The sequence below is a fragment of the Diplodia corticola genome (assembly GCF_001883845.1).
Source record: "Diplodia corticola strain CBS 112549 chromosome Unknown scaffold43, whole genome shotgun sequence".
In the NCBI taxonomy this organism is placed as follows: Eukaryota; Fungi; Ascomycota; class Dothideomycetes; order Botryosphaeriales; family Botryosphaeriaceae; genus Diplodia; species Diplodia corticola.
This window is the reverse complement of record NW_017971522.1, coordinates 258,409-285,399: the sequence shown is the minus strand read 5'-3', so window position 1 is coordinate 285,399 and position 26,991 is coordinate 258,409. Positions and strand designations below refer to the sequence as shown.

Sequence of the window (26,991 nt, the reverse complement as noted above, 5' to 3'; positions counted from 1 at the left end):
CGCCGCCGAGCACCCTCTCCCGGCAGTCTCTGCTTTTGCGTGCCTGCAGCTCTCCCCCATGTCCTTGCCTGGCGACATGGACCCTTATGCCATCTGTGCGGCCCCCCGCATTCTGTTCATCGACGCCTACGACTCATTCGCCAACAACATTGTTGCCCTGCTGCAGCAGGCACTCAACGCCCACGTCACTTCTATCCACATCGACCATCCACACTTCACCCCCGCCTCTCCCGCCGACTTCTACCGTTACTTGGACGCTTTCGACGCCGTCGTTGCCGGCCCTGGTCCCGGCACAGTAGCGAATCCCCAGGATACCGGCCTTATTTCAAGCTTATGGACTCTGCCCGACGATCATCTCCTGCCCGTCCTTGGAATCTGCCTGGGCTTCCAGAGTCTTGCCCACGCCTTTGGTGCTACCGTCGAGAGGCTCTCGGAACCACGCCATGGCATCATCACCCGCGTCCACCACCGCGGCCACTCCCTGTTTGAAAATCTGCGTGAAGTCCATGCCACCCAGTACCACTCGCTTCACGTCAAGCCGGCTCCTTCTTCCCCACCGTCAGACCTATGGTCGCCTTCGGCGCAATGCCCGAGCCTAAAACCGTTGGCCTGGGATCGTGACAGTGCCCAAAACGGACCCGTGTTGATGTCGGTAGAGCACATGTCCAAGCCGTTTTGGGGCGTTCAATATCATCCCGAGTCTATCTGCACCGACTCCGAAGGTGCCGGAATAGTCCAAAATTGGTGGGCCCAAGCGAGCAGGTGGCTACTGTCACGGCCATCCCGGAGACACCGGCGAGGAAGCAGCAAATTGGTGAAGTCCTCAGCGACCGGCCAGGGCTTTCAAAATGGCATCCCCTCCCCAAAGGACACTTGCTGGGATGGTCTTCACTATCGTTTGCTCCAAGCTTCTCTCGTGAACCGTCCTGGTGTTCGCGTCGAGTATCAGTGCATTCCATCTACCGAAGGCGATGTTCGCGCCATCTGCGAACTGCTTGAAATACCTGGTCGCGAAGCCGCCGTTCTCGAGTCTGGTTTGAACAAGAAGAAACAACCGATCCGCGGAGAGACCGGTAGCAAATCCATCATTGGATGTCTGGAGACAGAAAGAAACCTACGAGTCGAATATTTTGTGGAGGGCCAAACCTTGGAGCTTCGGGTCGGACAAGATCTCTTGCACCGTGAAGAAGGAGCAAACGTGTGGTCATACCTCAAGCATTTAATGGAATCGATCAACGTTACACAAGGGCCTGTAGACTCACCATTCTGGGGCGGTTTGATAGGGTTCGTGTCGTACGAAGCTGGACTGGAAACCATTAATGTCAAGCCAACACCGGACTCTGGCGCAAGAAAGTTCCGCAAGCCCGATCTCGCCTTCGTTTTCGTCACCCGAAGCATCGTCGTCGACCACATTGCCCAAAAGATATACATTCAGAGCATTCGAGACGAAGATTCGTCCTGGGTCCAGTCAACGTCTCGGAAACTCAGAACACTAGCTTCCTACTCACCGCAGAACCCCTCCTCCAACCTCTCGTCCATCCTCAAAGAATCAGTCGTCTCCATACCCCTCAGTGCCTCTTACGAAAACAAGGTCCGCGCCTGCCAGGAGTCCATCCGCGCCGGCGACTCTTATGAACTCTGCCTCACCTCGCAAACCACAATCCACCTCCCCCGCACCTCTTCCAACACCTTCTCTTGGAACCTCTACACCCGTCTCCGCCATCTCAACCCCGCCCCCTTCGGCGGCTACATCCGCCTCGGCCCTCCAGGCAGCGGCGTTGACATCCTCAGCAGCAGTCCGGAGCGGTTCCTCTCATGGACGCGGCGAGGTCGCTGCCAATACCGACCCATCAAGGGCACCGTCCAGAAAAAGGACGGCCAAGTGACGCTCGCGGAAGCGACGCGCATCCTCAACAGCTCCAAGGAGCGCGCCGAGAACCTGATGATCGTCGACCTAGTGCGGCACGACCTGCACGGCGTGGTGGGCGCTGGCAACGTGCGCGTCAGCAAGCTGATGGGCGTCGAGGAGTACGAGACGGTCTTCCAGCTGGTAAGCGTCATCGAGGGCGACCTGACGGGGCGGTGGGCGGCGCAGGAGCGGGAGCAGGAGGAGGAGCTGCTATTACAACAACAGCAGCAGCCGCCGGTAGTTCCCAGGACGGTCCTCCCCACCACCGCCGGCTGGAACCCCGAAGACTCGTCGGAAGACTCGGACCTCCCCGCCAGCACGGCGGCATCGTCGCAGACCTCGTCGCTCGCCCCCTCGCCCTGCCCGTCTCCCTGCCCCGGCGTCTCCGCCTCGCACCCCCTCCTCCACCACCACCACCACCACCACCACCACCACTACTCGTCCTCAACACAAACATCAATCTCCCACAAAAAAGCAGCGACAGCGGCAGTGGCGCCTCCCCAAAACCGCGCAATAGACGACGACGACGACGACGACGACGATGCCAACGACCAAGCCTCCTCGCCCACCACCACCACCGCCACCGCCACCACCACCGCCGCCAACCCCACAGCATCAACATCAGCACCAGCAACCGGCATCGCCATCCTCCACGCCTCCCTCCCGCCAGGATCGATGACGGGCGCGCCCAAGAAGCGCTCGTGCGAGCTCCTCGACGGCATCGAGGAGCGGCAGCCGCGCGGGGTGTACTCGGGGGTGCTGGGCTACCTGGACGTCGGCGGCGGGGGCGACTTCGCCGTCGTCATCAGGACGGCTTGGCGGTGGGACGGGGAGGAAGGAGGGGAGGAAGAAGAGAAAGAAGAAGAAGAAGAAGAGGATGGGCGAGGGGAAAAGGGGAGCGGAACGGAGATTTGGAGGGTGGGTGCGGGTGGGGCGGTGACGGCGCAGAGTACGCCTGAGGGAGAGTACGCGGAAATGGTGGTGAAGCTGGAGAGTGCGTTGAGGGTGTTTGATGCGGGGGTGGAGGTGGATGTTTGAGGGGGGTTTCGAATCCGGCGTTCTTGGTTTCCTTTTTTTTTCCCCCTTACTTTTGGGACCCATGTAACAACGGCGGCCGGCGGCAACTTGGAGCGTTCAACAGCAAAAAGCATGGGATGGGGTACGTGTTTGGGATTGTCCGTGTGGAGCTCAACGCTCCCAAGCAGAATTTGCTCGAACGGTAATGTACACGGTTCACAGTTTCTTTTCCTTGGATTCTTCAGACGAAGCAAACGCAAACGGACACTTTTCTGATCAGACAGGGTCGTTAAATATAGTCTCGCAGGTATATACATTATCACTAAACAGTAATTTGCAGGACTTGCCCACATTAATCCGCATCATCAACACGCCTCCAATCTCTTGGTCCCGTTTAAAAGCCAGCGCTCTTCAAGAAGTCATGAGCAGCAGTAAAGGTCTCGTTAGAGGTGTAGTGGAAGTTCAGGGCGTGGCCAGTGTTGGCGATCTCCTGGAAGCGATAGTTGGCCTTGGGGAACAGCTTGGCCGTCTTGGCGCCGTAGCCGGAGCAGTTGCCCTCGCCGAGCAGCGGCAGGGCCAGGGCGCAGAAGAACTGGTCCTTGTGGCCGGTCAGGACGAGGAGGGGCTTGGTGAAGCTCTCGGCGACGTCGTTGACGAAGAGGGTGCTGACGGCCTCGCCGAGGGTGAGGGTCTGGCGGTTCTTGAACTCGGACTTGACGATGGCGGCGTCCCACTCGGACGGGGTGTTGGTGAAGACGAGGCCGCGCACGCCCGACTCGAAGGACATGAGCTGGTAGCCGGGCTGGCTGGCGAGGAAGGCGAAGCGGGCGGGGTCGACGAGGGCGGCGGGGGCGCCGCCCGAGGTGACGAGGAAGCCCGGGATGGCCTGCTTGATCTCGCTGGTGTAGCCGGTCAGCAGCATGGCGTCGAAGTCGTCGGGGTAGCGGGCGGCCATGGTGTTGCCGATGAGCGAGCCGAACGAGTGGCCGACGTAGGCGACGCGCGAGAAGGCGCGGCCGACGCCGGCGATGGTGCCCGCGCGCAGCGCCTGCGCGACCTGGTGCACGATCTCGACATGGACCGGCTTCTGCACGACGGTGATGGGGTCCGGGCGGTCCGACTTGCCGTCGCCCAGGCGGTCGATGGCCAGCGTCGGGTAGCCCTGCTTGGACGCGTGCGCGATCCACGAGTAGCGCTCGACCGCGCCGACGCCGCCGGTCCAGTAGTGGCGGTCGTTGCCGATGCCGTGGACGAGCAGCTGCACGTTGTTGGACCGGCCGGCTACCTGCACCTCGGGCTCGCAGAAGAGGCCGGCGATGTTGTAGGTGCCGTTGACCACGGCCAGCTCCAGCTCGTTGCCCACGCCGTTGATCAGCGACTCGACGCCGCTCACCGTGAGGCTGGTGGCGCTGAGCCCGTCGATGAGGTACTGCGGCACGACGTGGTTCTCGGCGCTGACGGTGACGGAAAGCTTGACTTCGGAGCAGGTCGGGCCCCGCTTGGCCATGGTGGCGGGCGCGGCGGCGCTCAGGCCGGCGGCGGCGAGGAGGATGGCAGTGGTAGCGAGCGAAGGCATCTTGGATCGACGGATGGATTGGAGGATGGCGGCCAGTTGGCAGTCCGCAGGCCATGGTTGCTTTTAAGGGCGCGTCGGCGTGAGGTGGTAGCCCAGAGGTGAGCAGACCACAGGCCCAGTAAATGAAGATACGCCGATGGGCGGGAGCTAGGGCCGGCCCATGCCCCGGAAGGAGCAGAGGTAGTGGCAGATGCTCGAGTCGTCATGTCCCAAAAGGAGCATTGCTCGACACGACGAATGTCCAAAACGGCTCGACTCCCGCTTCTCATCAGCCTTGTGTGCCTCGGCACATTGGCGCGATCTGCACCACCTCGTATATCTACGCCGCCGGAGCATTCTGGACGTCTGTCCGCCAACAAGGCCGTGTGTTTCGACGGCACTCGCATGCCTGCCGGGCAAGGAGAACAGCAGGAACCGGGTTGAGACGACAAGCAGTGAGCTCTAGGCAGCGTTGAGGTCTCGAAAAGGAGAGGCGAGGCCACGCTAGGCGTTTCGTGACGTTTAGATCTACAAGTGACATGCCGGGGTACGACTGATGATCCGCATTCGCGGTGGATCGAAAGACGGCTGAGGCGATTCCCGAGCCCAACCGAGACCAATCCTTGCCGGTGCTGGCCAATCAGCGCGCCTCTCTCGACCGAGGCCCGTCGTAAACAATAAAGGCGCCTTGCCTTAGCCCCGGAACTCACAGCCATTTCGCCTAGCAGCGCTCGTGAGAAGCTGTAGTGTGCAGTCGAGCTGAACACTTTCGTTTGACCACTTTTCGCTACCCCTGGCTGTCGCCATGGTCGTACGACCAACTCCCAACTCTCCTTGCAGACTTTTCATGGCAGGAACCGGACTTCAGCGCTGTCGAGACCACTGCGGATGCCACCTTCCGTATGAGGAAAGCCTTCGTCAAGGGGTTTCGCCGATGCAGAGAACACCATGCACTCTGCTAGTCATCTTACCCATATCAAGGTATGAGGTACGTCTTTGACGTCGGCCACAAAAGTGAAAATCGAGAAGGCCCATGGACCGCGTGAGCCAGACACGAGCTCAAGGAAAGACAAGCAAGATGATGCCGTGGTCGCAACTTCCAAACGCAGAAAATGTTTCTTCGGCTTCGCCAGGCGCCTGTCCGCCATTCTTCTCCCTCATCCATCTTTAACCGCTGAAATCCTCATCCCCTCTGTCGTCCTTACCAGAGGGTCACCTATCCTCCTCGTCATGTTCGACCCGGAACCTTCTCTTTCCGTTCACATCGACTCCTCCTCCCCACCAGATACCCCATCCTCATCATCGACCGTCTCTACGCCGTCACTGCACAGCACCCAGCCAAGCTCGTTACTTCATGCAAGTGACCTCGGCAGCAGCTACGACAGCAACGACGGCGGCGGCAGTAACATCGGCGAAATCCATCATCCCCTCAAAGGCGATGGCCTTGAGCCGTCGCGCCTCAGCCGCCGGTATCGCTCCCTCTGCGAACTCCTTCCGCGCATCCAAAGTAGCAAACAACGCAAGTCTGCATACCTTTCTGACGAATCCCTCGCCACCGCGCTCGCGGCCTATCGTCCGCACCATATACACACCTCATCCGACTCTCTTCACGTCAATCTAGACGGCAGCAGTAGCAAGCGCTTCTACTGCTGCCGCAGCCGCAGCCGCCGCCGCCGCCACCGCCGCAGTAGTAGTCAGAAGAAGCACCGTCGTTTCCTCCGCGCCCTGAAGAAGACCCAGCTCCCGGCCACCAGCAGCCCCTCAGCCACCCTCTCCATCGACGTCGACGACAAAGGGGCAGGAGGACCAGACCTCGCAACACCGACGAGCTCCTGCACCTCTGCTTCTTCCTGCTCCTCTACCGATCAAGAGGGGGGATCCACCACCCCGCAGCGACGACGGAACCCCACGCGCAGGGAACGCATCGAGGCGCGTCTGCACGGCATCGGCGACAACCCTCTCCTGTACAAAGGCATCGTGGTGCCGGTGCTGGCGTTGTTGGCCGTGCCGGCGGCGGTGCTGACCTGCCCCATCTGCGCCTACGTCGTCGCCAGGAACAGTTGGCAGGCTGGGTAAAATCTCCCTCTCCTCTTTTTCTTACCGTCGGGCTTGAGAACAACACATTGTTGGCTATCCGAGGTGATGGCTGACGGTAAAAATCAGACGAGAAACGCACATATACCACTCGGCATGCCGTGCACGAGGCCACAAACCACATCCGGCCTGGGTGCCGCCATCATGTCGGGGTTGCGTCTTCACTTCGTAGTAATACATGGTTTATAACAGAGCGTCGCTGGCCGTGGTGCGGTTGTGCAACGCCGGGGAGCGGAAGTGAAAGGGACAAGAACAGCCAAAACCCGGTGGTATATATAGAGACAAATACAGCTGACCACTTGCACGCTTTGCAAAGACCGGTTCCTCTTTTGCCCCCGCTTCCGCTTCATGATGCTTGTGCTGTGCTATAAAAGGACTCCTCCATTGTTACAACGACAAAGACGATGGCTACCAACAACCACCATTCCTTTGGCGTGTGTGCTGCTGTAAGGCGCTCTCGCTATGCTACGTAAATTCCTTTCAAAAAGAAGTTCCACGCAATGACCATAATTCTGAACAAGAGATTCTTCCCTTCATCTGAAGGAAACCCAAAACCAGAAGTATGGAAGCTTTAAAAAACAAAAAAAGAGGGGGAAGAAGAACAGACAAGACCGCAAAAGGACGCACATGAATGAATTACAGTAGTAGTGATTGGGGAGCCCGAGAACATCTCCCAACAAATGAAAATTATCACCTTTCTGGTCCAGTTGATAAAGGAAAAAGAGTTGTTGACGAGTACTCCGCTCTTCACAGGTGAAGACGCGGGAGAGAGAGATTAAGGTGCAAGCGCCCATTCCATTCGGAAGAGCAAAAGGAAGCAACAATGCCGCAAAGAAATGGCATGAATTGAGAGGTCATTTCCCAAGCATGGACAAAACGAAGAAGGTTAACTTCGACTCGTTTACTTGCCCGAGAGGAACTCGACAGCCTAGTTCAAACGGTGGTATCAGTTTGACTATCCGTCTTCTCACACTCCCTCTTCACGGCATACCTTGTTAATGTCATAATCGAACTTCTCTAGCGCGGCTAAAGCATCGGCCCTCTGGTAGCCCATACCAGTCAGGTTCTTCAGAATCGGGTCGTCATGTTCGGTACCGGCGCTCAGTGCCCTGGCGAGATGTGGCTTCTCCCCATCATCCCCGGTTGCCGCCTGCTCGGGAGCGCCCAGCATCTGGCTGTTATCTGCAGTCTGCGGCGCAGTGTTGCCACCGGTCGAGGGTGCTGGCTGGCTATCAGACAAACCGGAGAAGATGGCATCCCAATCGTGACTGGAGGCGCCACCGCTTGCCGTTGCCGGCTTTGAAGAGGCGAAGCTCTGGGTGAGATGTTCAAAGTCCGAGAACGAGTCCTCACCATGGTTCTTGCTTGCATTGTTAGTCGGGGTAGCCTGGCTGGCCATTGTGTTGCTCTTGCTGGCAGCCGGGCTATCGAAGACCGGGTTGAACTCATCCAGACCCTCATGGTGGCTCGAGCCAAACAGGTCATCGTCGTCGTGGGCATTGGTGTCATCCTTGGCCTCGGCAAGGTCGTCGAATCCGGCATCGAAATCATCGCCGAAGGACTGCTTGCCGGGAGCCTGGTTCGCGGGCGAGGCGGCCTTGTCCGTGGAGGGGTAAGATTGCGCGGAGTGGTAAGCATCTGAAGGCACTGTTGACGATGGTGTGTTAGCATTCGAGGTCGATCCAGGAGAAAAGGGGCCGGTGGCTGGAGCCTTTCCAGCAGCGCTGGAACCTCCAAAGAGGGTTTGACCAGGGGTGAGCACGGGCGAACTGAAGGTCTTCTCTGGGGATTGCGATCCAGACTGGGCCGTGGGATCCTGACGAGAAGGCAGCAGTCCGCCAAACTCGGGCGGGAAGGAGTCAGATCCTCTGGCGCCATTACGGCTGCCTGCGGTCTGCTCATAGGTAGGGGGTGGTTTCTGGGCGTTGGGAGTGGGAAGGTTGCTGGTGTCGCGGGAGAAAGGATTACCTGAGTCTCCCGTACCTTCGGGGCCGCTTGTGGCTGGCGCTGGAGCTGTTTCATCCCGCTTAGCCTGAGGGGAAGAAGGGGCAAAGTTGTCATCGAAACCATGTTCGCTGTTACTCTCGCTATCATCGTCACCACCCAGATTCTCAATCGGAGGGAACTCTTGGTTGAATTTGGATGCCGATCCAACGGATCCGTTCAGAGATGACCCGGTGTTTTGTCTCTCTTGGAACTGCTTGCCTGAACCGAAGCCAGCAAAGGCCGCATCAAAGTCGGCCTTGGCCGTAGATCCCTGGCGCTGGGGTTGAGAGCCGAAGGGGTCAGACCTCGGGAAGCTGAAGCTGCCCTTGCTGCGGTCGCTCATGGCGCTTTGGCCGGTAGCTTCAGGCTGCAGAGGTGTGCTCACTTCAGGAAAGGAACCGGGCATATCGGCAGAAGTTGACGGAGGACCAAAGGATTGGAAAGTATCCTTGCGCTCCGCACCGCTTGCAGACCGCGCAGCATCACTGACATGGCTGGCGGCGGGCGAGGAAGTGAAGTTGCGGTTGAAGGGCGAAGGGCCAAATTCAGGTGCAGAGGTATCTTTGGCGGGCTCAGTAGATGCAGATGGGGAGCCAGGGGCGTTCGTTGGAGTCTCGTTTCCACCAGTGCCGAACCTGCTAGCCGGCGGAGCAGCCTTGATCGAGGAGCTGAAGGAGCCCTGGCGCGCCGCCCCTTCACGAATGGGCAGGATGCTGGAGGAGAATTGGCGAGACTCCGGTGGTGCGGGAGGTTCACCAACACGCGGCGACTCGTGGTACTGCGAGAGGGGGGGCGACGTGGATGGCGTAGGAACGCCTGGCTCAGAGGACTGGACGGACTGTCCAGACGGTGCAGAAAAGGCAGGGACGGTCGTTGGCGCGCTGGTCTGACCAGAGGAGATTGACGGGCCGAAGAAGTTGTCAAAGCTGGCCTGGCTAGCCTCTCGGGAGAAGCCAGAAGGAGACATGGTGTTCTCAGTGGGCTGAGGCGACCTTCTGAAGAAGGGGTTAGTGCTATGGCTGGCATTCGAGGGTGCCGGGCTGCCGGCGGTAGGGGGCCCGGGAGTTGCTTCCGGGCTGCGGTTGTAGCTTTCCTGAGCAGCCTTCGTCAGCTCACTCATTTCGTTCCTGAGCTTATCGCGCTCGCCCTCGTTTGTAGCAAGCTGCTTCTTGTTGATAGCAACCATGCCCTTTTGCTGACGCGCCTCTGAACGCATCTTGTCAAGCTGCGGCCGGAGCTGCCCGATTTCGACGTTGGTCTGACGGATGCGCTCCTTCAAGTTGGCATTCTCGCGCTGATCAGCATCGAGAGCACTGGCAACTTGTTGGTGCTGGCTTGAGAGATCCTGGTAGGACCCTTCGATCATGGCCATCTCTTGCTGAAGCTTCCTTGTCTCTTGGCGAGAAGCGTTCAATCTCTCCTCAAGCTGCTTTACAATCTGGACTTCGGCCTCGTACTGAGACCTGAATTGAGAGAGACGCGTCTCCAAATCACGCTTTTGGGCGCTCGTGGTGTTGAGCTCCGCTTCGGTCGAGGCCTTTCTGTTGTGCGTCTCTTGCATCTGCGTTCGCAGAGTATTGATTTGGTTCGACATGTTTCCAAGCTCAGCACTCTCATCTGTAAGCTTCTTACTCTGCTCCTGATCGTTGTCGCCAAGGAGGTCATCCATCGCGGAGGGTTGTGGAGGCGCTGGACTGCGAGGCTGCGAGCCAGAGCCACCAGTTCCCTGAGCGGTCAAGGTCTGACCAAAGGAAGATGACGGCATGAACGGCTTGAAGATGCTCGCCGGGTTCTGCGGAGTTGGCTGGAAAGTACCGCGCGAGGGAGATACAGGAGAAGCTGCCCCGTTGCCAAACGGATCCTTGTTTACGCCGAAGTTTGCAGCAGAGCCACCAGTAGACTGCGGCTGCACGGGTGGAGAAGCAGTAAATGCGTCGAGGCCGAACAGATCCTCTGAAGCAGATTTGGGAGGAGGGACGGCAGGAGCAGCAGGAGCAGGGAATGGAGCGGCGGTGCCGAAAGTGGCAGGAGGTGGAGCTTGGGTCGGAGGCCTGGCATTGCTGCGCAAAGAAGGGGGCACCAGAGCAGGCGGCAGAGAGGGTGGCAGAAATTGGACACCAGGCTTGGGCCGCTGTTGGCGGATTAGGTACATGGCAACTGCGAATTCATCCCGGTTGAGCTGGCCTTCAGAGTTTATGTCGGCCAGGTCCCAGATTGCTGCCAAAACCTCCTCCGGCAGCCCAGAATCGCTAAAGAAGACAACGGCCTGCTCGCCAGTAATGAAGCCACGGCCCTGAGTATCAACCTTGCTGAACAGGTTATCATAAGATGACTTCTCCTGGGGCGTGATTAGCCAGTCGTTCCCAGTAGGCTGGGCAGACTGCGGGGGAGTTGCAAATTGCGGCCTTCCGCTCATAGGGCTCTGTGTACGACCGGTGTTCTGGCCGCTGAACTGACGGGGGATGGGACCTTGGGGAGCACCAGGAGCGCGAATTGTAGGACCGCGCCTAGATGCTGCCTCATAAAGGCCTGCAGGGAGGGAGGAAGGCAGACCCTTCATGGCACCGCTGCTCAGGGACTGTATTAAGTGCATGGCGATGATGAACTCTGTGACTCCCAGAGCACCCCGCTGTTCCGTATCCGCGAGCGCCCAGACACGGCCAAGGGTCTCATTTGGTAGTCTCGCCTTCTCGAAGATGTTCTTGGCCGTTTCCCCTGTTGCCAGTCAGCATCTCTTCTTGAGTACCTCGCACCATGATATACCTGGGAGAACTCCATTCACTGCCCCTGACTTTTCAAAGAGTGCAGCATACTGTGCGGCGCGCTCGGGTGCCAACGGCGGCACGCGGATGGGACCGCTCATCTGGGGCTGGATGGGACCGGGGGCAGCGGGTCCTGAAGGCGGCGAGCTGTCGAACTTGGGTAACGGGCCGGCTGGTTGAAGTTCGCGTCAGTCCTTGCCTGCAGCTGTGCGGAACGCACTCACGTTGAAAAGCCAGCTCAGGAGTAGGCGCTTTGCCCGCCTGGAAGTGGCCGATGAGACGGAGCACTTGGCAGAAGCCAGACGAGGTCAGAAGGCCCCGGTTTTCTGTGTCGGCAATTTGCCATATCTGTGTGGCGCGACATAGCCTCAGTCAGCGGTCATCTGCTCTCGATTGCGACGTGCTTATATGGTGTGGCGCATTGCGGCAGGCGACAGCAGGGACGCACCTCTCCCAGGATTTGCGGCGGCAGCTTCGTCCTCTCGAAGAACTTGACAGCAACCTCGCCGGTAACAACACCCATCTGCTCGGTGTCGGCCTGGCGGAAGAGCTCGCCGAACACGCGCTTCTCCTCGGGCGTGAGGTTGAGAGGGGTATCTGCATGCGCGGCGCCGACGGTCAGCGGGAGGCTCCAGGCAACGATTGGGACGGGAGCGGCTAGCGGCGAGCGGGAGGCGGGCGGGAGACTCACTCAGCTCCATGCTTTGCGATGGATCCGTCATGATGTTCCGCTGGGCTGCCAGACGCGCAGCATGCGATGGGTGGCTGGGGCAGGTCGGGCGGAGCGGCGGGCGTCAGGGTCAGGGTGACGGCTCGGCCGGCGCGGTTGCAGAGGGCGGGCGATGGGGTCTGAGGCGCGGCGCGAGCTGGGGCAGAGCAGCGGGCCGCGGCGACAGCGAGGAGGGTGGGATGGAACAACAGCGGCGATGCTGTGGTGAGTAGTGAGCAAGGTCCCAAGCTCGGGAGAGTGCTTGAGGTGTCCCGGCTGCTGGCGCTCGCCATGCACCGCACGGGGCACCGCGAATCGCGGAGCGTGACTTTCCTGGCAACAAATCGTTGGCTGGACGCTGCAGCTGAGCGGAGCTGCATCAACCCAGCCCTCCAATGGCCCGCTCCGCCCGCCCAGCCAATGCAGCCCGCGCCCATGCGTCACGGTCTAGCCGGCCTGGTGGCGGCCGCAAGCTCGTGGAGAGAGCGCGAGCCTTGCCATTGCTCGACCCCGACGCCGTTGCACGCACCACGGCACTGCTGTGTCACCATGGCCGCAGCCCGACGTCAGCGCCTCGAGCAGCCGCATTGTTGGCCGGGCGCCAGCCTGTCTGCCAGCCTGGTGCACGCCGAATTTCCTGCTCGACGCTCTTGGAGGCCACTGCCGGTGTTCCGCGGCCTGCTGCGGCCAGCTTCAGGCGGCCCACATGCTGGATGTTTTGGCGCGCCCTTCCACCAACTGCGTGCTTTGCTGCCAGGAAACCACGACAAGACGTCGCCCGCCAGTCCGGTTCTGTACATGCAGCGCATCACAGATAAGCCAATGGGCGTGTGCCCCGCTGGTCTTCCGTACACGCCACCGGTGCATGTGCTTGACGAGCCGTGCGGACGGATGTGGCCGCGGCGAATTTCCCCACAAGTAGTTGTCCCAGTCCCGGCCGTTGCCGAGTGTGCCAGCGGTGGCTGCTCTGAGGAGTGGTATCAATGTGGTAGGATGAGTATAGTGTACAAGTCTGATCTACAACGCAGCCGCTCCAGGCTTGCGAAGTCCCGCCCCAAACGCCCGAGACCAATGTCCATATGCAATCAATGTCAGTATTGTACGTGCCGGTGGTGGGGCGGCCTTTTGTATGAGTCCTCGTTCTTGCAAAACCCCAATGCCAGACCCGCAGGCTGCTTCGCTCCCCATGCCTTGCCCAGCAACCAATCCGTGACGCTTATGACGCGCGTCATCTTGTCCCAGTTACCGCCCTCTTCGGCGTGCTCTATCGTGTGCGTGAGAATGCGGCCCTCCTCATCAAACTCGAACTTGAACAGCCCGACGAACTCTTCATCATCCTTTGCATCACCGCCCAGAAATTCTGTAATCTTGTCAACCTGCTCACTACCAGAGATTCCACGGTAGAAGGCGCCGACGCCTTTACCTTTTGTCTTGCCACATGTCTTCCACTTGACAATCAGCTTTTCGTGCGCCTTGCCAGACGAGCTATCGCAGCCGTTGCGCATCATGCGTTCTGACAATATCTCAAGCCTGACATTCCCGACCACTGGAACTCGTCCCCAAGCCACCGGCGCCGTCCATAGTGCTGCCGTGTATGCAATTCGGCCGCTGACGGTGGGCAAATGAGGGTGCGTGGAGGGAAACAGATGGAGTGTGATGTGCGGCGATAGTATCTCCTGCGGTAGCGGAGATGCTAGGAGGGTTGGTAGGCGCTCGTGAAGGGTTCGTATTGCTGGGTACCTACGTCAGTGATGGGCGTGTTCTCATCTGCTGTTTGACCTTGAAGCACTCACTCTTCCCAAGCTTCAGAGTCCGTTCATCTGGAGGCTTGCCGCCCTCACCCTTGTGCTCCGGTGGCAGCGGGCTAGGCGTTGATGCGCTGAACCATTCTTCTGTCTCTGTACCTTCGAGCCTTTGTACTTTTGCGAAACCGCGGATGCTGTGACGGAAGGTAGTCGGGATGGCGGCGGGTGGCGCTCGAGAAGGAAGCCTGTGTACGCGCGCAAGCCTTGAAGGCGGAATGCACCGCATTAGGCCGGCGGTCATCTGTAGGTTTGCGAATTCATAGATGGTTTGTGTGAGTGGAGTGACGGCAGTGCGGGTGGAGGGAGGGAAGGAGACGGAATCCGAGCAGGTTTTATCGATAAGGATGCGGACAATGATGCAACGCTCATTCGCCAAAAGTCCAACCCTCACCGAAATCGCTTCCGACATGGCCTGTCATGATCCGGATGCAGCCGCTCCTGGTCGAATCAGCGTAGTGAGACCCAGAGCGATTTGCCAAAATGCAGGTATTCACTCGTCCTAATTCCATGAGAAGTCGAAACACCGGTCTGAGCGCTTTTGTACTGTACGACTTTGAAGCATGTTGTCCGTTCAGATGTTCAATGTTTCTTGCATCAGCCGCAGCTGAAGCGCCTGGTACCCGCTGTGGAGACAAAGAAAGATTAACTCTTTTTGCAAATGACTATGTCTGTCTCCCTCATGAAGAGTCGCGACGAAAACACCAGCGGCTTGACAATTCACATGACCAGTACAAATATCGATCGTAATTCGTATGTGTGTACATGTACCATAAACCGTTCAGTTCGTTCCATTGGGTATCGAAATAGAAATAAACGTCCAGAAGAGCGGTCAACGCCAAACCCAGACAAGCCACCAGATTAGTGGTTCTCGTTGCGCCTCTCGTCCAAGCAGATACACATGGCTGCAATAACAGTCATATCGACGTTAGGCGCAACGGCCACGACGTACGTCTGCTGGCCGCCGAAGATCTCACGCGCGTTGAAGAACTTGCGGTCGATGGTAGCAACAAGTTGGCCGGTGGTGTCATCTGTGATGTCGGCAGTGGTGTTGAAGAAATTGCCCTTCATCATGAGCTTCTCCGGCTTGCCGCTGGTGGAAACGAAGCTGCAAATAGCTTTCGAGGAGCCGACTGCCAAGGTCAGTATCCGGGACACATCCAGGGCACAAGATACTCACAGCTCCACTTGCTTTGCACCTCGAGGATTTTCCTGCCAGACGGGTCCTGGGCGTAGTAGGAGGTAGGAAAGGAGAAGTGCTCCTTGCGAATGGTGAAGATCACGTTGCCCTGCATGTCCATGACATGCTTGCGTCCGCTGAGCGAGAAGTACTCGCCCTTGACTTGGACGATTGCACGGCCGTCGACAGTCTTGACGCTGAAGGAGTCGCCAGAGAGGGACATGACCTTCTCCTTGAGAACGAGCGGCTCGGTCTGGCGCGCAATGAAGCTAGGAAAGAGCCCGATCGGGGTGGGGCAGGGCGGAAGCTGAAGGGGAGGCGCCATGTTGCCGGAAGTGGTGTTTTGCTGCGGAGAAGGGAATGGGGCTAGGATGGAGGTGTATAGTGATTTGCGGCTGGATGAGGCTGCGGGTGGGAACTGCTGACGTCTTAAATTATGGCACGTCCATTGCCGCCATGGTGGTGCAGGTGCAGCTATGGATGCGAAGAGGACCGCACGTGCAACCAACATGCGAGGGATCGCATGGCTGTGCAGGCGCAGCAAGCGGCCGTACGAAATTGGAAGCCGGGCCAAGCCTCTTGTCGATCTCACCAAGGCTGAGTTTAGGCAGCAACTCCTATGACGTCTCCATGCAACAAAGACTCTCGTGGGTTTTCTGGTGTGGGATTTAGAAGGAGAGATTCCCTTCCACGAGGGCAACCATTTTCAAGACGGCAGGCGCGCCCCTGCCCTTTGACGTGCTGCGGACGACTCCTTTTCCCCTACATGGCCAGTTGAAGCAACGATGCGGATGGAAATGGAAATGCGGGCTCGGAAAGCACACGGCCATCGATTGCGATTCTCTGATGGACAGGCTCACGGGCTTGAAGGGCAAAGAACTGGGTGGCGGGGCTGTACACTACCTGCCTATACATATGCGCAGCGCTAGTAGCCCACCGCCGGCCGAGTTTTTCCGCACCTGGGCGGGCGCGGGCACCCCTAGTCGGCCACTAATTGTGTCAGCACCTCTCCAACAACAATCCTTCCCAATCCCGAGCCAGCGCACATGCTGACCCCACACCGACGAAACTCAGCCCCGCAGCCGCTACCCTCCCGCCTGTACCTGTCACTTCCAATTCTGCCTGCGCTGCCGCCCCGTTCGTGCTCCGTTAGGGCGCTGAGTCTTTTGCCTAGCCGCCGAATCATGCTTCAGCGGCGCTGTACACGCTGCATTATTCATGGACCAACAATTTACTAATGCTTGCCCAGCCCTGCGTAGGTCTGCAGAACCCAAATGCAACTAATGTCAATCAATAGACGCCATTGGGATGAGGAACTGAGCTCACAGCACGGGTCCCAGCACCCGAGGCCTCAACTCCTCATTAACGGGGTGAAGCTCCTGCCGCCCAGTGTCTCCGGGGAAGTCAGAGCTATCTTTGTGTACCAAAGGCTTTCGTCCCCAACACGTCCCCTGTGGTATCCAATATAAGTACTTAGGTCAGGAGTCGAGACCATCCTTGACCGTGCACGAGTCCGGCAGAGCCGTCGCCGCCTCCCGCGCTGCTTAACCCCCGATCCTGGCGATGATCAAGCCGTAAATGATTCGGCTAGGTAGGAGGAAAGTGGACAAGACGAGACTGACGGGCCGCCGGCATCGTCTCCGCTGTCCTAGGTAGTTGCTTACCGTGGTCCTGTCCGTAGGTCTGATATAGACTGCGGCATGGCAGCAGCATCTCGGGCTCCGTGATTCGCGTGTCGGAATCCTGGGGCTGATCCATGGATGCACTAATGCCGTGTGCGTCCGCTGACGGACAGGACTCCCACCAAGGTTTGAAGCTTGTGCCTGGCGCTTCGCACTAGCAACCAACCGACGCCACTCGACCGTACATATTGTCACCTCCGGGCTTCCCCGCACTCATGACGGCGACAGAGACTGCGCCATATCCCGCGTGGGTGTTTATTGTCCAGTGTCGACAGGTCTGCACCGCTTCCACCTTATACACAAACGTTCTTGCGAGCACCTATCGTCGCGCTTCACCACTACCCCTGCCGACATACATCACTGGCCCCTCGTCGTTGTTGATGACTTCCAGGCTTCTCCTGAGCTTTGGACATGAACTATGATCCTGCTATCAGCGTGCCAACACTGGTCGGTAGTCTGCTTTCTTGCCTTGCCTCAGCCTGTGTCCTTCTGTCCTATGTATTATTAGCCCCCCAGCAGCCCTCCTTCCGCCATGCTCTTGTCTTCAATCTTGCACTGACCGGTATGCTCTTCCCGCATACCCACTTTTGGGAAATCTGAATACTAACAGCCGCCATTTTAGAGTTCATTAACTCGCTCAACAACTCCGTATCCGGGGTTTACGTTGTTGAGCGTCGAAATGGGCTCATTCGCGGTACGGCGTGTCAGCTCAACGGCTTTGTCAACCAGCTATCCGTACAGGTAAATGGAATCCTCACCCGCTGAGGTAGTCTTATGCTGACGTCCGATTTCGAAGGCTGCAGACTTTGCCATCCTCGCCATAACCCTCCTTACATTCCTTACCGTCATTAAAAAGACTTATATCCCATCGGAGTCTTGGTCAAGAACGTTGGCCATTTGCGCGTCGGTATGGTGTGTCCCCATGACCACAAGTAAGTAACGCGACCCCAACGCAGGCACCTGGGGGCTTACTGTTGTCAAGGCAGCATAGCGGCAGGTCTCAGCGCACTACAACCCTTTGGTGGCAACTGGTGCTGGATCTCAGTGCATCGCACAGACCTACGCTATGCTTTGGGCCATGGTTGGCGGTTCTGCATCATCGTCGCAACAATATGCATGTACATTTACATGTATACCTACATACAGCGCCACTTCTCCAGCAGCAAGGCCGCCTTCGGTGCTCACACCCCCACACTTCCAGCTGGTCGTGGTCCAGCAAAAATGTCTATCGACTTATTGAAGCCACGGTCTGCTGTTAGTCAGGTGGCTACAGACACTAAACTACCCCAAGTCACTGTTGCACTTGATCGAGGAGTGAGCAGACGGCCGTCTGAGCGTGTTGAAACAGCCCGGCAGAGCTTCATTTCAACCACAACCAACCAACAACCGGAATCACTCAGAGCCATGCTCCCCGAGTCCATCGCTACCACGCCCACTTCAACCACGACAAATGTCAAGGTTGACGCCGAGGCATCAGTCTGCCGCAATTCCGAGTTCACCCTCAACATTCCTAGCCAAGGCCTCGAAATGTACCTCCCCGACTATTCACGCCCGCCATCGTACACAATAATGTCGCGTAGGCTTCGTGAGAAGCCATCACAAACATTGACCATCGACACGACCATTGCACCGGCAAGCCCACCACCACGTGAGCTTTTTGATTCGCCCACATCGATACGCACGCACTTGCAACAACAAGCTTTCCATCGCCACGCACAGGTGGAGCGGGAAGTGCGACGCACGCTTCTGCTAAATGCCTACCCGATTGCGTACGTTATACTATGGCTGCCCGGGATTGCAAACAGGCTCGTCGAGGCGGTCAGTGGCACTTCGCCGCGCTGGCTGCTCATCCTGCAGAGCACGACGCAATATGTGGGTTTGGCAAATGCTCTGACATATGGCTTCAATGAGCACATGCGGAGCATGCTCGGGAGAGATGGAAATGAGGGGTACGGCTGGTCGTGGAGAAGAGGGTTGGTGTGAGAAATGCGGCGCAAAGCAGTCTCTGGGCTCTCTCCAAACTAACGGCCTGATCCCCATCGAAGAAGCTCACCCTATGCGCTTATTGACCCGTATGTGGGGCGCTGTTCCCGTTCGGGGAATTCTCATCATCACTTGACGTCATCACCGCAACAGAAGAGCGCCAGGGACCGCAATTCCCGATCATCACTTCAGTGGTAGCAGCGCCAACAAGCCGCCGCACCTGCGTCTTGGCAACAATTGTGGTCAGGACTGATCGAGGCCATGATGTTATGTCGGCGATGACGTCTAGCTGCTTTAGCGCGGATGCAAAGTCGAAGTCTGTTTAAGAAGGTGGGGTTTACTCGTTGAACGTCCGCATCATCGGGAACCAGTAGAGAAAATGATCGATACCGCCATCAAACCTTTCGACCCTACCGTTCCCCAGGAGGAGGTGGACAGACTCTTCCGGAAACTCAATGACACGCGCCTCCCGCAATATCCAATTGTGCCCGACTCGGCCGACAACGATGACTACGGCGCGTCGCTGGACTGGGCGCGCCGACTTAAAGAGTACTGGGAGACCCAATACGACTGGAGCAGGGCGCAAGAGGAGATCAGCTCCTGGCACCACTTCACTACCCGCATCGAAGGCATCGACGTCCACTTTGTCCACGAAAAAGCCGCCCCCTCCGACGCCTCACCGAAACCCATCCCACTTCTCCTCGTCCACGGCTGGCCCGGCAGCTTCTACGAGTTCTCGCGTGTCATAAACCCGCTCACCAACCCGCCAGCATCCGCCGACGCCGACGCCGACGCCGACGCCGACGCCGGCCCCAATCTGGCCTTCGACGTCGTCGTCGTCTCTCTCCCGGGCTACGCATGGTCCGGCCCGCCGCCACGGCGGAGCTGGACGCTGCAGGACACGGCGCGCGTCTTCGACACGCTGATGGGCCGGCTGGGCTACTTCTCGTACTGCGCGCAAGGCGGCGACTGGGCGCACTGGGTGGTGCGCGAGCTGGGTTCGGGCCGCTTCCCGGCGTGCCGCGCCGTGCACACCAACATGTGCCCGAGCGAGCCGCCCGTGTCCGACGCAAGCGGGCTGACGGGACGCGAAGAGGCGGCAAACGAGCGGTTGAAGTGGTGGCTGGGCGCGCCGGGCGAGGAGAGGCACATGGGGTACGCGGTCGAGATGCGCACGCGGCCGCAGACGCTGGGCACGGCGCTGAACGACAGCCCCGTCGGCATCATGATGTGGGTGGGCGAGAAGTACCGCGAGCTGACGGACCCGGGCCGGTATTCGGATCTGCAGGACGACGACTTCAATCACCGTCTCGCCACGACGCTGTGCCTGTACTTCTTCACGCCTCCCAGCATCATGACCAGCATGCTGTGCTACTTCGAGAACGTCAGGCACGAGGACTATGTCGAGTTCAACACGCGGCCGGAGAACAGGATCACAGTGCCCATGGGCTTCACGAGCTACAAGTTCGACATCTCCCCGACCTCGGAGCGGGCCGCGGCGACGACGGGGAATGTCAAGTGGTTCAAGGCGAGGGACTATGGCGGACACTTCGCGGCGCTGGAGACGCCCGAGGAGATGGTGGATGATCTGAGAAGTTTCTGTGGACAGTGGTACTCGGAATGAGGAAGCTTGGGCGTACCTTCAACTGAAGATGATCATGTGTAGAATCGTCCGCACCAAGACTGATGCTTGGGGCCCGTCGCGATTATCAATCCCTCGATTTCTATTCACAAAACAAGGAAGATCAAGAATCTGAGATTGACATTTCGGCTCGGCAATAATACCCTGCACATTCAAGCCAACATGGGCGCTGTCGTACGCCATTCACCATTAGAGAGCATGTAGAAGCCAGAGGTGGGAGCAGGCAGTGCGCCGGAGGTCCTCCTAGGATGTTTTTCTTACCGCTACATCAGTCAACCCAACGCTACTTCTTCTGCAAAGAAGATCATCATGACGGATTTTTCGATAGTAATGTATACACAGAAGCTACATAACAGCATCCCCAGTCCCACCTCCTCGTCAGAGAGCTACAGCGGAGCAGAAGCAGAGCGCGTAGCGTTTCTCAGCTTACCATCCATTGCACTTCAGCTTATCCAAGTTCAAGTAATCGGCGTTGATGTCCCACAAGTTGGACAAGCCCAAGTTGCCGGCATCGTTCACAATCTCCTGCTTCAGCAGCTCGATCAAGCGCTCGACGCCGGGCTGGCCGTAGACGTTTGCGTAATGGAAGGACCGGCCCAGGCCGACGGCGCGCACGCCGAGGGCGAGCAGCTTCAGGACGTCGGTGCCGTAGCGCACGCCGCTGTCGGCGTAGACCTCGAGCTGCTCGAAGACCTCGGGGGCCTGCTCGTGGAGCTCGAGGGCGATCTCGAGCGGCGAGGGCGCGCCGTCGAGCTGGCGCCCGCCGTGGTTCGACAGGTAGATGGCGGGCGCGCCCACCTCCACCGCCTTCTTGGCGTCCTCGACCGTGTACACGCCCTTGAGGATGACGGGCAGGTCCGTCCACTTGGTCAGCTTCTCCGTGTAGTAGTCCCACTGTGGTCGGGGTTGGTTGATGCGGTCAGCTTATTGTTCTCGAGGGCTTTTGTTGTTCGGCTGGAGGGAGCGCTGCTTACGGTCAGGGCCTGGAGGTCCTCGGTGTCGGTGGCCTGGCTGTCACGAGCGCGGTAGCGGGCGTCGCGGGTGCGGTCACCGTCGGCAACGGCGTCGATGGTGAAGACGATGGCCTTGGCACCGGCGGCTTCGGCCCTCTTGATGTTGTCCTTGACGCTGGTGTCGTTGACCGTGACGTAAAGCTTTGGACCGGTCAGTGGCCAGCCCGTGACATTGGGCGCAAACTAGCTAGGCTGCTTACCTGCTGGAAGGTGACTTGAGATGCGTTGCCGGGCTTTGCGGCGGCAAGCTCCTCGATGGTCTTGCTGGCATAGAGGGCAGGCTAGAAAACACTCAGCACAAGGCGCAGCATGGGCGTCACGCTCCACCAACCATGTAGAGGATGTCCTGGGCATAGGCGCCCTTCATGAAAGCAATCTCGGCTTCCTCCGGGTTGGAATAGGCGGCACGGGCGGCCGGGGCAATAAAGAATGGAGCAGAGAAGTTGTGGCCCAAGATGGAGGTGCTGTGGACACGTCAGACAACGGAAACCCGTGCAGCGGGAAGGTGCTTTACCTCAGGGTATTCTTGGTGTTTGAGATGTCCTTGAGCATCCTGGGCCTGAACCGCAGCTGCTGGAACGAGTCCAGGTTGTTCCTGTACGACCATTCACCACCAGAGGCATGCCTGTACCAGGTATAGCTGGAGGCGTTCAGGCAGCTTCTGGCGGCAAACTCGAAGTCCGGGATGCACTGCAGCTGGTCAAGCTCAGGGCAAACATTCGGGGGCTCGTATCCCGCGACACCGAGAACGCGCTCAAGACTGCATGGCTTTTAGACGCGGGGCCTCGACGACATGAGACGGTGTAACTCACCCTGTGTCGGGCTCGTTCAGCCACGGGTAGGCTGCCAGGGAAGAGCCCACGAAGGGCATAAGAAGATGGAAGGAGCGCATGTTGGCAGCAAAAGAACGACGGCGACAATGGGAAAGGCGCGGCAGACGACGGTCAAAGCAGACGCGCTAAGACTCGCTTTATAAATCTCATGGTGCGCGACGGAGCCATCCGGACGGCAAACGGACTGCGAGCAGTCCATGTGGCATAGACGAGGTATGCTCCGATAGTCGGTGGCTTGGCGGTGAGTTGATGTCCGGGTGAGCGAGTCGTCGAGACGCAGGTACCCGGCTATGACAGGCGCCGGCTCCGGCGGCCAGGAAACGACCATGGGACATGCTTAATCTGGGAATGCGTTCCGCAAAATTGGCAAGTGTAGCGCGGGCGGAACGAGGCAGCGAGACATGGGGGGGACGCGCCCCAGGTTTCTGGGGAGTGGAGAGTAATTTGGAGAAGCGCGTGCCCAATGTTTCAACCTCCAACCGGGCTCCGTCCTACGATAGATGGAGCGCTCCGCCGAGCCTTGACTGCAAACGTGATGATCGGGAAGGCTGCCTATCGCAACCGTAGAGCAAATGGAGAAGCTACGGCGGGTGGCTCAGCTCGGGCTACCTATCACAACCGTACGTAGAGCAAATGGAGAAGCTGGCGCGGTGGGTGGCTCAGCTCGGGCTGCCTTTCTGGTCGTGGTGGGCCGTAGCACCTGGCCGAGTCGTGCTTGGCCGCATAGACGCCGGCTGGGCGGTGTTCGCGAATCGTGATGATGATCTTATGGTCGATTGGGATGTTGACAGCACGCCTGGCTTACGTGACCAATGAGCGCCGTGTCGAGCCGAAGTCTTCCGTCCCCGAGCCGATGGGATATAGAGTGATGGATTTGGCAGCTGCAACGCGCCAACAGATGCCGCCCGACCAGATTCTGGGCATGCCTTGCGCATGGCTTATCTTTTCGTTGGAAGAAAATTAGGAAGCTGGACTGCTGCGACGTCACTCAACTTTTTCGAGCTGAATTATGAGTATATATTTCATCATTGCGAACCCTTTCCTCCATCATTGCCACTCCAACATCTGGTTGGATCAAAAGAGATGATACATCTCTTCCGTGGCGCAATTGGCTAGCGCGTCTGACTGTTAAAGGCTAATGGGACCTCACGGTGTACAAAGTCTGCTGCAATCAGGAGGTTGACAGTTCAAGCCTGTCCGGGAGAGTTTCTTTTTCCTTTTTTTTGCGCTCCACAGCCAGATCTTCGGAAGCGAACTCGGTCTTCGTCAGCTGTACGGTGCTGGCATGAGATCGATACAAAACCTTCATCACAAGAGAAATGTCGCAACTTTTTTTTTTGTTCCGAAGCACACTACGCAGCATTGCTATAAGAAGTGCGGTTCGAACAGCTGTGTCTTACGAAGCTCGGGTCTACGTAGTAAACGAATACGGCTCGGGAAAGCCCTGCAATTCTCAGAACACTTGGCCATACTCTCATAAAAATAGAAAGAAAGAAGCTTCGACCGTGCATCCAACAATCCGGTCCATCGCACCTTGTCACCAGACGAACCGCCGGACAGACGTCCCGGCTCCCCGGCTGGCGGTTTTGCCTAGATTCCGCAAAATGCATTCCGACCAAACCTGCCTGAGTCGCGAACATGACATTGCGCCCAGCCCCACACGATACGGGGGACCGTACTCGCTACAATGCTTGTTTGTCTCGTCTGCGATGCTTCTTCCTTCCGGGCCACTTCCACATGGCTCGGGTTGATACAGGTGGGTCAACCATGTAACCCACTGTGGTGCTCCGCGCCGCTATATCCCATCAGAGCCTTGACGGCGATAGCGTAGTCGTTTGATCAGCCGCAAATGCAAAGCAACAACGCCTCGACACATTGACCCCAGCCTCGCTCCGCCCAGTCCCTGCACATGTCGTAAATCCACACCCTGATGTACGCCTAACAAATGCCCAACCCTTCGTTTCGATGCAAGTCCGACATCATCGCCCTTCCTTTTCTACCACAAACGCCTGCTAGGTCAGCGGGTAGCAAAACAAAGTTCCCATCGCAACGCCCCTCCAACAATGAAACATTACTCTATTGCGCCTCTCTCAGCGGCGCAGGAAGATACGGCAACAGAGCCTCTGCTTCCTGCCGTGGCTGAGAAGCTTGTGCCGCATCTCCTCGCTTGTCGTACGTGTCAGCCAACATGCTGTCCGCTACACACTGCCAAAGCCGGTCTCCAGCTCTCTTCGCAAGAACTCTCCCTGCCTTGGCGCTCTTCTCCGTCTGCTCACCGATGATGTTGGTGAAGAAGGCTGCCGTCATGTAGTTCATGCAGATGGCAAGAAGTTGGTTGTTTGCCACTGCCTTGGCCGCGTGAAGTGCGTGCTGGATGCACTGCTTCATCTTGATAATCGACGTATCCTTACCCTTTGTCGTGGCCTTCAACAACTGGCATGCTGACCTCATCGAAAAGTTGGGATGTGTCAGGCACGGCGCCTCGATCTTCTGCAACAGATCCTCTGCTTCCGAGTGCATTGGGTGCGTCGGGGAACGGATTATCAACAAGGTATTCATGATGGCCAGATTGCTGAGATCTGACTGCGCTGTATGCTGCGTGGCTGACATGTTCGTCGCCCGGAGCATGCGGAAGTGGCCGAGTGCCGCCTGCGTGTTCCCGTATCCTTGCTCTATTACTCCGTTGAGATAGATGGCAAAGCGCGTCATCGAAGGCCTGCGGTCTTCCGAAAACATGGGTGCCGCTTGATCAAGAGCAGCGAGGTGCGTTCGTGCTGTCTTCCAATCCGCCTTGTTACACGCCATGAAGCATTGGTAAAGACGGAAGTGCCAGTCCAAAGCACGATGCCACTCTGTGCGAGCTGATGCGCCACGTATCGACATGGGGTTGCGGTCGGGAACGGCAAGGGTTTCTGGGAGGACTTATCAGCAAAGACAGCGAGCTGCGACTGGTTTTCCTAGGACCCACTCACCCTTGGTGAGCTTAAGGCCTTCTTTGAGATAACTCTCAGCCTTGTTCTCAATGGGATTCTTCAGCAGGGCTGTCACTCCACTTAGGTAGTATCCCAGCATCCACAGGTCTCTCCTTCTCATCCACGCCAGAGACAGCCGATCTCTGCCATCCTCGTTTCTTTGGAAAATGCCACCAGTCGAGCCGGTAAGCTGCAAATTGGGGGGTCGGTGAACAAGCACAGAAAACATGCCATCGTCCATGCTGTCGTCTCCATTCACGGCACTGTCCATGATAGCTTGCAGGTCGCGCATTTTGGCAACCGCTTGGTCAGGCTTGTAGCTTTGTAGGTTGCATGCGAGATCGATGAGGTCAAGCAGAGCCACAATCTGGCCAAGCTCGTCCATGGTGAATTGCAATTGAAGACTTCTTGCAGACGCAATGGAACGCTGAGCTTGTTCGATGCTGTCGGGGTTCATGAGGCGCAGATACACCATAGCCAGAATGGTGGTGCTAGCGACGTAAATGGCCTGGTCGCCCAACTTTCCCGACAAGCCCGAGACTTCGTGTAAGGTATGCATAGCTGCAGTCAGATCGGCATGTGTTGCGGACTGCATACAGAGGGATGCACGCAGGAATCGGAAAGCGTAAATCCACGGAACATGCTGGTACCTAGCGAAAGCTTTAGCTCGCACACAGACGCAGTCAAGATCATTGCCTCACATTTCAGCGTAGCGAATCACGCCGTCAATTGACTTCATGGCAGCGGCGTGGTTTGAAGTGAACAGAGAGCGGGCGAGGAGGTGGTGCATAGTGTACTTCAAATCCAACATGTGATGTCTGTCACACAGAGTAATGCCCTTGCTCAGCATTTCTTCAGTCTCATAGGCGTTATCCGTCTCGTCGTGCAGCAGCGTAGCATATCTTAAGATGGTCATGGCCTCTTGGCGCGGATGCATACGGTGGTGTTTGATTACAGCTTCTAAGCAGCCCAGACCGGTCGACATGAGTTTGTAGTATCTGTCCTCGTCCGATTGTCGTCGCGAAAGAGCCACCGTAGGCCCCATAGCATAAGCAGCAGTGACGTACTCATCGGCGAGCGAGATAAGGAGTTGTTGCTGGTCTATGGGAGGCGGTGAGGCTGGTGGCGGACGTGGTATCTGAACCTGTACTATCGGCTGTCGCGGAGGCGAGGCGGCCTGGGCAGCACGAGGGACGGGGTTGTGACTTGGACGTGAGTGTTGAGGCTGCTGAGGGCGCGGTGCTTGGTAAGGCGGCGACGAGTGTTGTGGAGGGAATTGCGCAGGCATCGACGGGTAGCGTTGGTATTGCTGCAGCGGCGGCGGTTGCGACGGGTGCGGCTGCTGCATCATATGCTGCTGAGGGGACCGTTGCGGAATCATGACCATGGGTTGAGCCTGGTAGCGCTGGGGCTGCGGAGTCGAGAGGGCAGCAGCGAATGGCGGCGGCGGGTGGTGCTGCTGTGCAGCGAGGTAGGCGCCCGGTGAGCCAGCGACTGGCGCGGGTGTGGGCGAGGCGTGCATCTGCGGGTAGCTTCCAGGCTGTTGCTGGTGGCCATGCTGCGCAGGCCGCGGGGGCGCATAGCCGCCGGGCGGAGGCGGGTGACCCTGGTGGTAATAGCTCATACCGGGCGACGGGGGCGGCGGCGCGCTATATGGGCTTCCGCATGGTGGAGCAGTTGACTTGGAGATGATGCGGGTGTCGCGATGCGCGAACAGCGGCGGGAGACGTGACTGGGCTTGGCACGACGCACCGGGGCTTGGCGCGCGGCGGCGGCGCATTGGCTGGCCAGAGCGACGCGCGCCTCTGCATCGCGGGCCGAGGCTCGCGGTACGGCCGCTGCGGACCTGAAG

At 58.3% G+C, this 26,991-nt stretch overlaps 10 protein-coding genes across 10 annotated transcripts; 4 read left to right on the top strand and 6 right to left on the bottom strand.

Annotated features, from left to right (window-relative positions):
* Positions 1 to 58: 58 nt before the first annotated feature.
* Positions 59 to 2,947, top strand: BKCO1_43000103 (aminodeoxychorismate synthase; the record flags this gene model as incomplete). The annotated part of the gene is made up of 1 exon (XM_020275957.1): positions 59 to 2,947. The coding sequence occupies one exon, from the start codon at positions 59 to 61 to the stop codon at positions 2,945 to 2,947; it is 2,889 nt and encodes a 962-aa protein (XP_020128188.1).
* A 373-nt stretch (positions 2,948 to 3,320) lies between these two features.
* Positions 3,321 to 4,502, bottom strand: BKCO1_43000102 (alpha beta-hydrolase; the record flags this gene model as incomplete). The annotated part of the gene is made up of 1 exon (XM_020275956.1): positions 3,321 to 4,502. The coding sequence occupies one exon, from the start codon at positions 4,500 to 4,502 to the stop codon at positions 3,321 to 3,323; it is 1,182 nt and encodes a 393-aa protein (XP_020128187.1).
* Positions 4,503 to 5,711: 1,209 nt separating this feature from the next.
* On the top strand, positions 5,712 to 6,557 carry BKCO1_43000101 (uncharacterized protein; the record flags this gene model as incomplete). The annotated part of the gene is made up of 1 exon (XM_020275955.1): positions 5,712 to 6,557. One exon carries the CDS (start codon positions 5,712 to 5,714, stop codon positions 6,555 to 6,557), a length of 846 nt encoding a protein of 281 aa, XP_020128140.1.
* A 919-nt stretch (positions 6,558 to 7,476) lies between these two features.
* Positions 7,477 to 12,045, bottom strand: BKCO1_43000100 (uba ts-n domain-containing protein; the record flags this gene model as incomplete). The annotated part of the gene is made up of 6 exons (XM_020275954.1): positions 7,477 to 7,503; positions 7,567 to 11,276; positions 11,325 to 11,495; positions 11,548 to 11,671; positions 11,772 to 11,920; positions 12,015 to 12,045. 6 exons carry the CDS (start codon positions 12,043 to 12,045, stop codon positions 7,477 to 7,479), a joined length of 4,212 nt encoding a protein of 1,403 aa, XP_020128139.1.
* A 1,078-nt stretch (positions 12,046 to 13,123) lies between these two features.
* BKCO1_4300099 (tubby protein) lies at positions 13,124 to 14,246 on the bottom strand (the record flags this gene model as incomplete). The annotated part of the gene is made up of 2 exons (XM_020276060.1): positions 13,124 to 13,764; positions 13,826 to 14,246. 2 exons carry the CDS (start codon positions 14,244 to 14,246, stop codon positions 13,124 to 13,126), a joined length of 1,062 nt encoding a protein of 353 aa, XP_020128129.1.
* A 449-nt stretch (positions 14,247 to 14,695) lies between these two features.
* On the bottom strand, positions 14,696 to 15,339 carry BKCO1_4300098 (uncharacterized protein; the record flags this gene model as incomplete). The annotated part of the gene is made up of 2 exons (XM_020276059.1): positions 14,696 to 14,967; positions 15,015 to 15,339. The coding sequence occupies 2 exons, from the start codon at positions 15,337 to 15,339 to the stop codon at positions 14,696 to 14,698; spliced, it is 597 nt and encodes a 198-aa protein (XP_020128130.1).
* Positions 15,340 to 17,107: 1,768 nt separating this feature from the next.
* Positions 17,108 to 18,679, top strand: BKCO1_4300097 (glucose receptor git3 protein; the record flags this gene model as incomplete). Its single annotated transcript, XM_020276058.1, has 4 exons — positions 17,108 to 17,258; positions 17,319 to 17,437; positions 17,493 to 17,628; positions 17,679 to 18,679. The coding sequence occupies 4 exons, from the start codon at positions 17,108 to 17,110 to the stop codon at positions 18,677 to 18,679; spliced, it is 1,407 nt and encodes a 468-aa protein (XP_020128137.1).
* A 379-nt stretch (positions 18,680 to 19,058) lies between these two features.
* BKCO1_4300096 (epoxide hydrolase 1) lies at positions 19,059 to 20,303 on the top strand (the record flags this gene model as incomplete). The annotated part of the gene is made up of 1 exon (XM_020276057.1): positions 19,059 to 20,303. One exon carries the CDS (start codon positions 19,059 to 19,061, stop codon positions 20,301 to 20,303), a length of 1,245 nt encoding a protein of 414 aa, XP_020128138.1.
* Positions 20,304 to 20,747: 444 nt separating this feature from the next.
* BKCO1_4300095 (fmn-dependent dehydrogenase) lies at positions 20,748 to 22,226 on the bottom strand (the record flags this gene model as incomplete). Its single annotated transcript, XM_020276056.1, has 6 exons — positions 20,748 to 21,215; positions 21,296 to 21,475; positions 21,535 to 21,615; positions 21,666 to 21,798; positions 21,849 to 22,094; positions 22,147 to 22,226. The coding sequence occupies 6 exons, from the start codon at positions 22,224 to 22,226 to the stop codon at positions 20,748 to 20,750; spliced, it is 1,188 nt and encodes a 395-aa protein (XP_020128135.1).
* Positions 22,227 to 24,243: 2,017 nt separating this feature from the next.
* Positions 24,244 to 26,919, bottom strand: BKCO1_4300094 (75k gamma secalin; the record flags this gene model as incomplete). Its single annotated transcript, XM_020276055.1, has 3 exons — positions 24,244 to 25,079; positions 25,140 to 25,789; positions 25,841 to 26,919. 3 exons carry the CDS (start codon positions 26,917 to 26,919, stop codon positions 24,244 to 24,246), a joined length of 2,565 nt encoding a protein of 854 aa, XP_020128136.1.
* Positions 26,920 to 26,991: the final 72 nt, after the last annotated feature.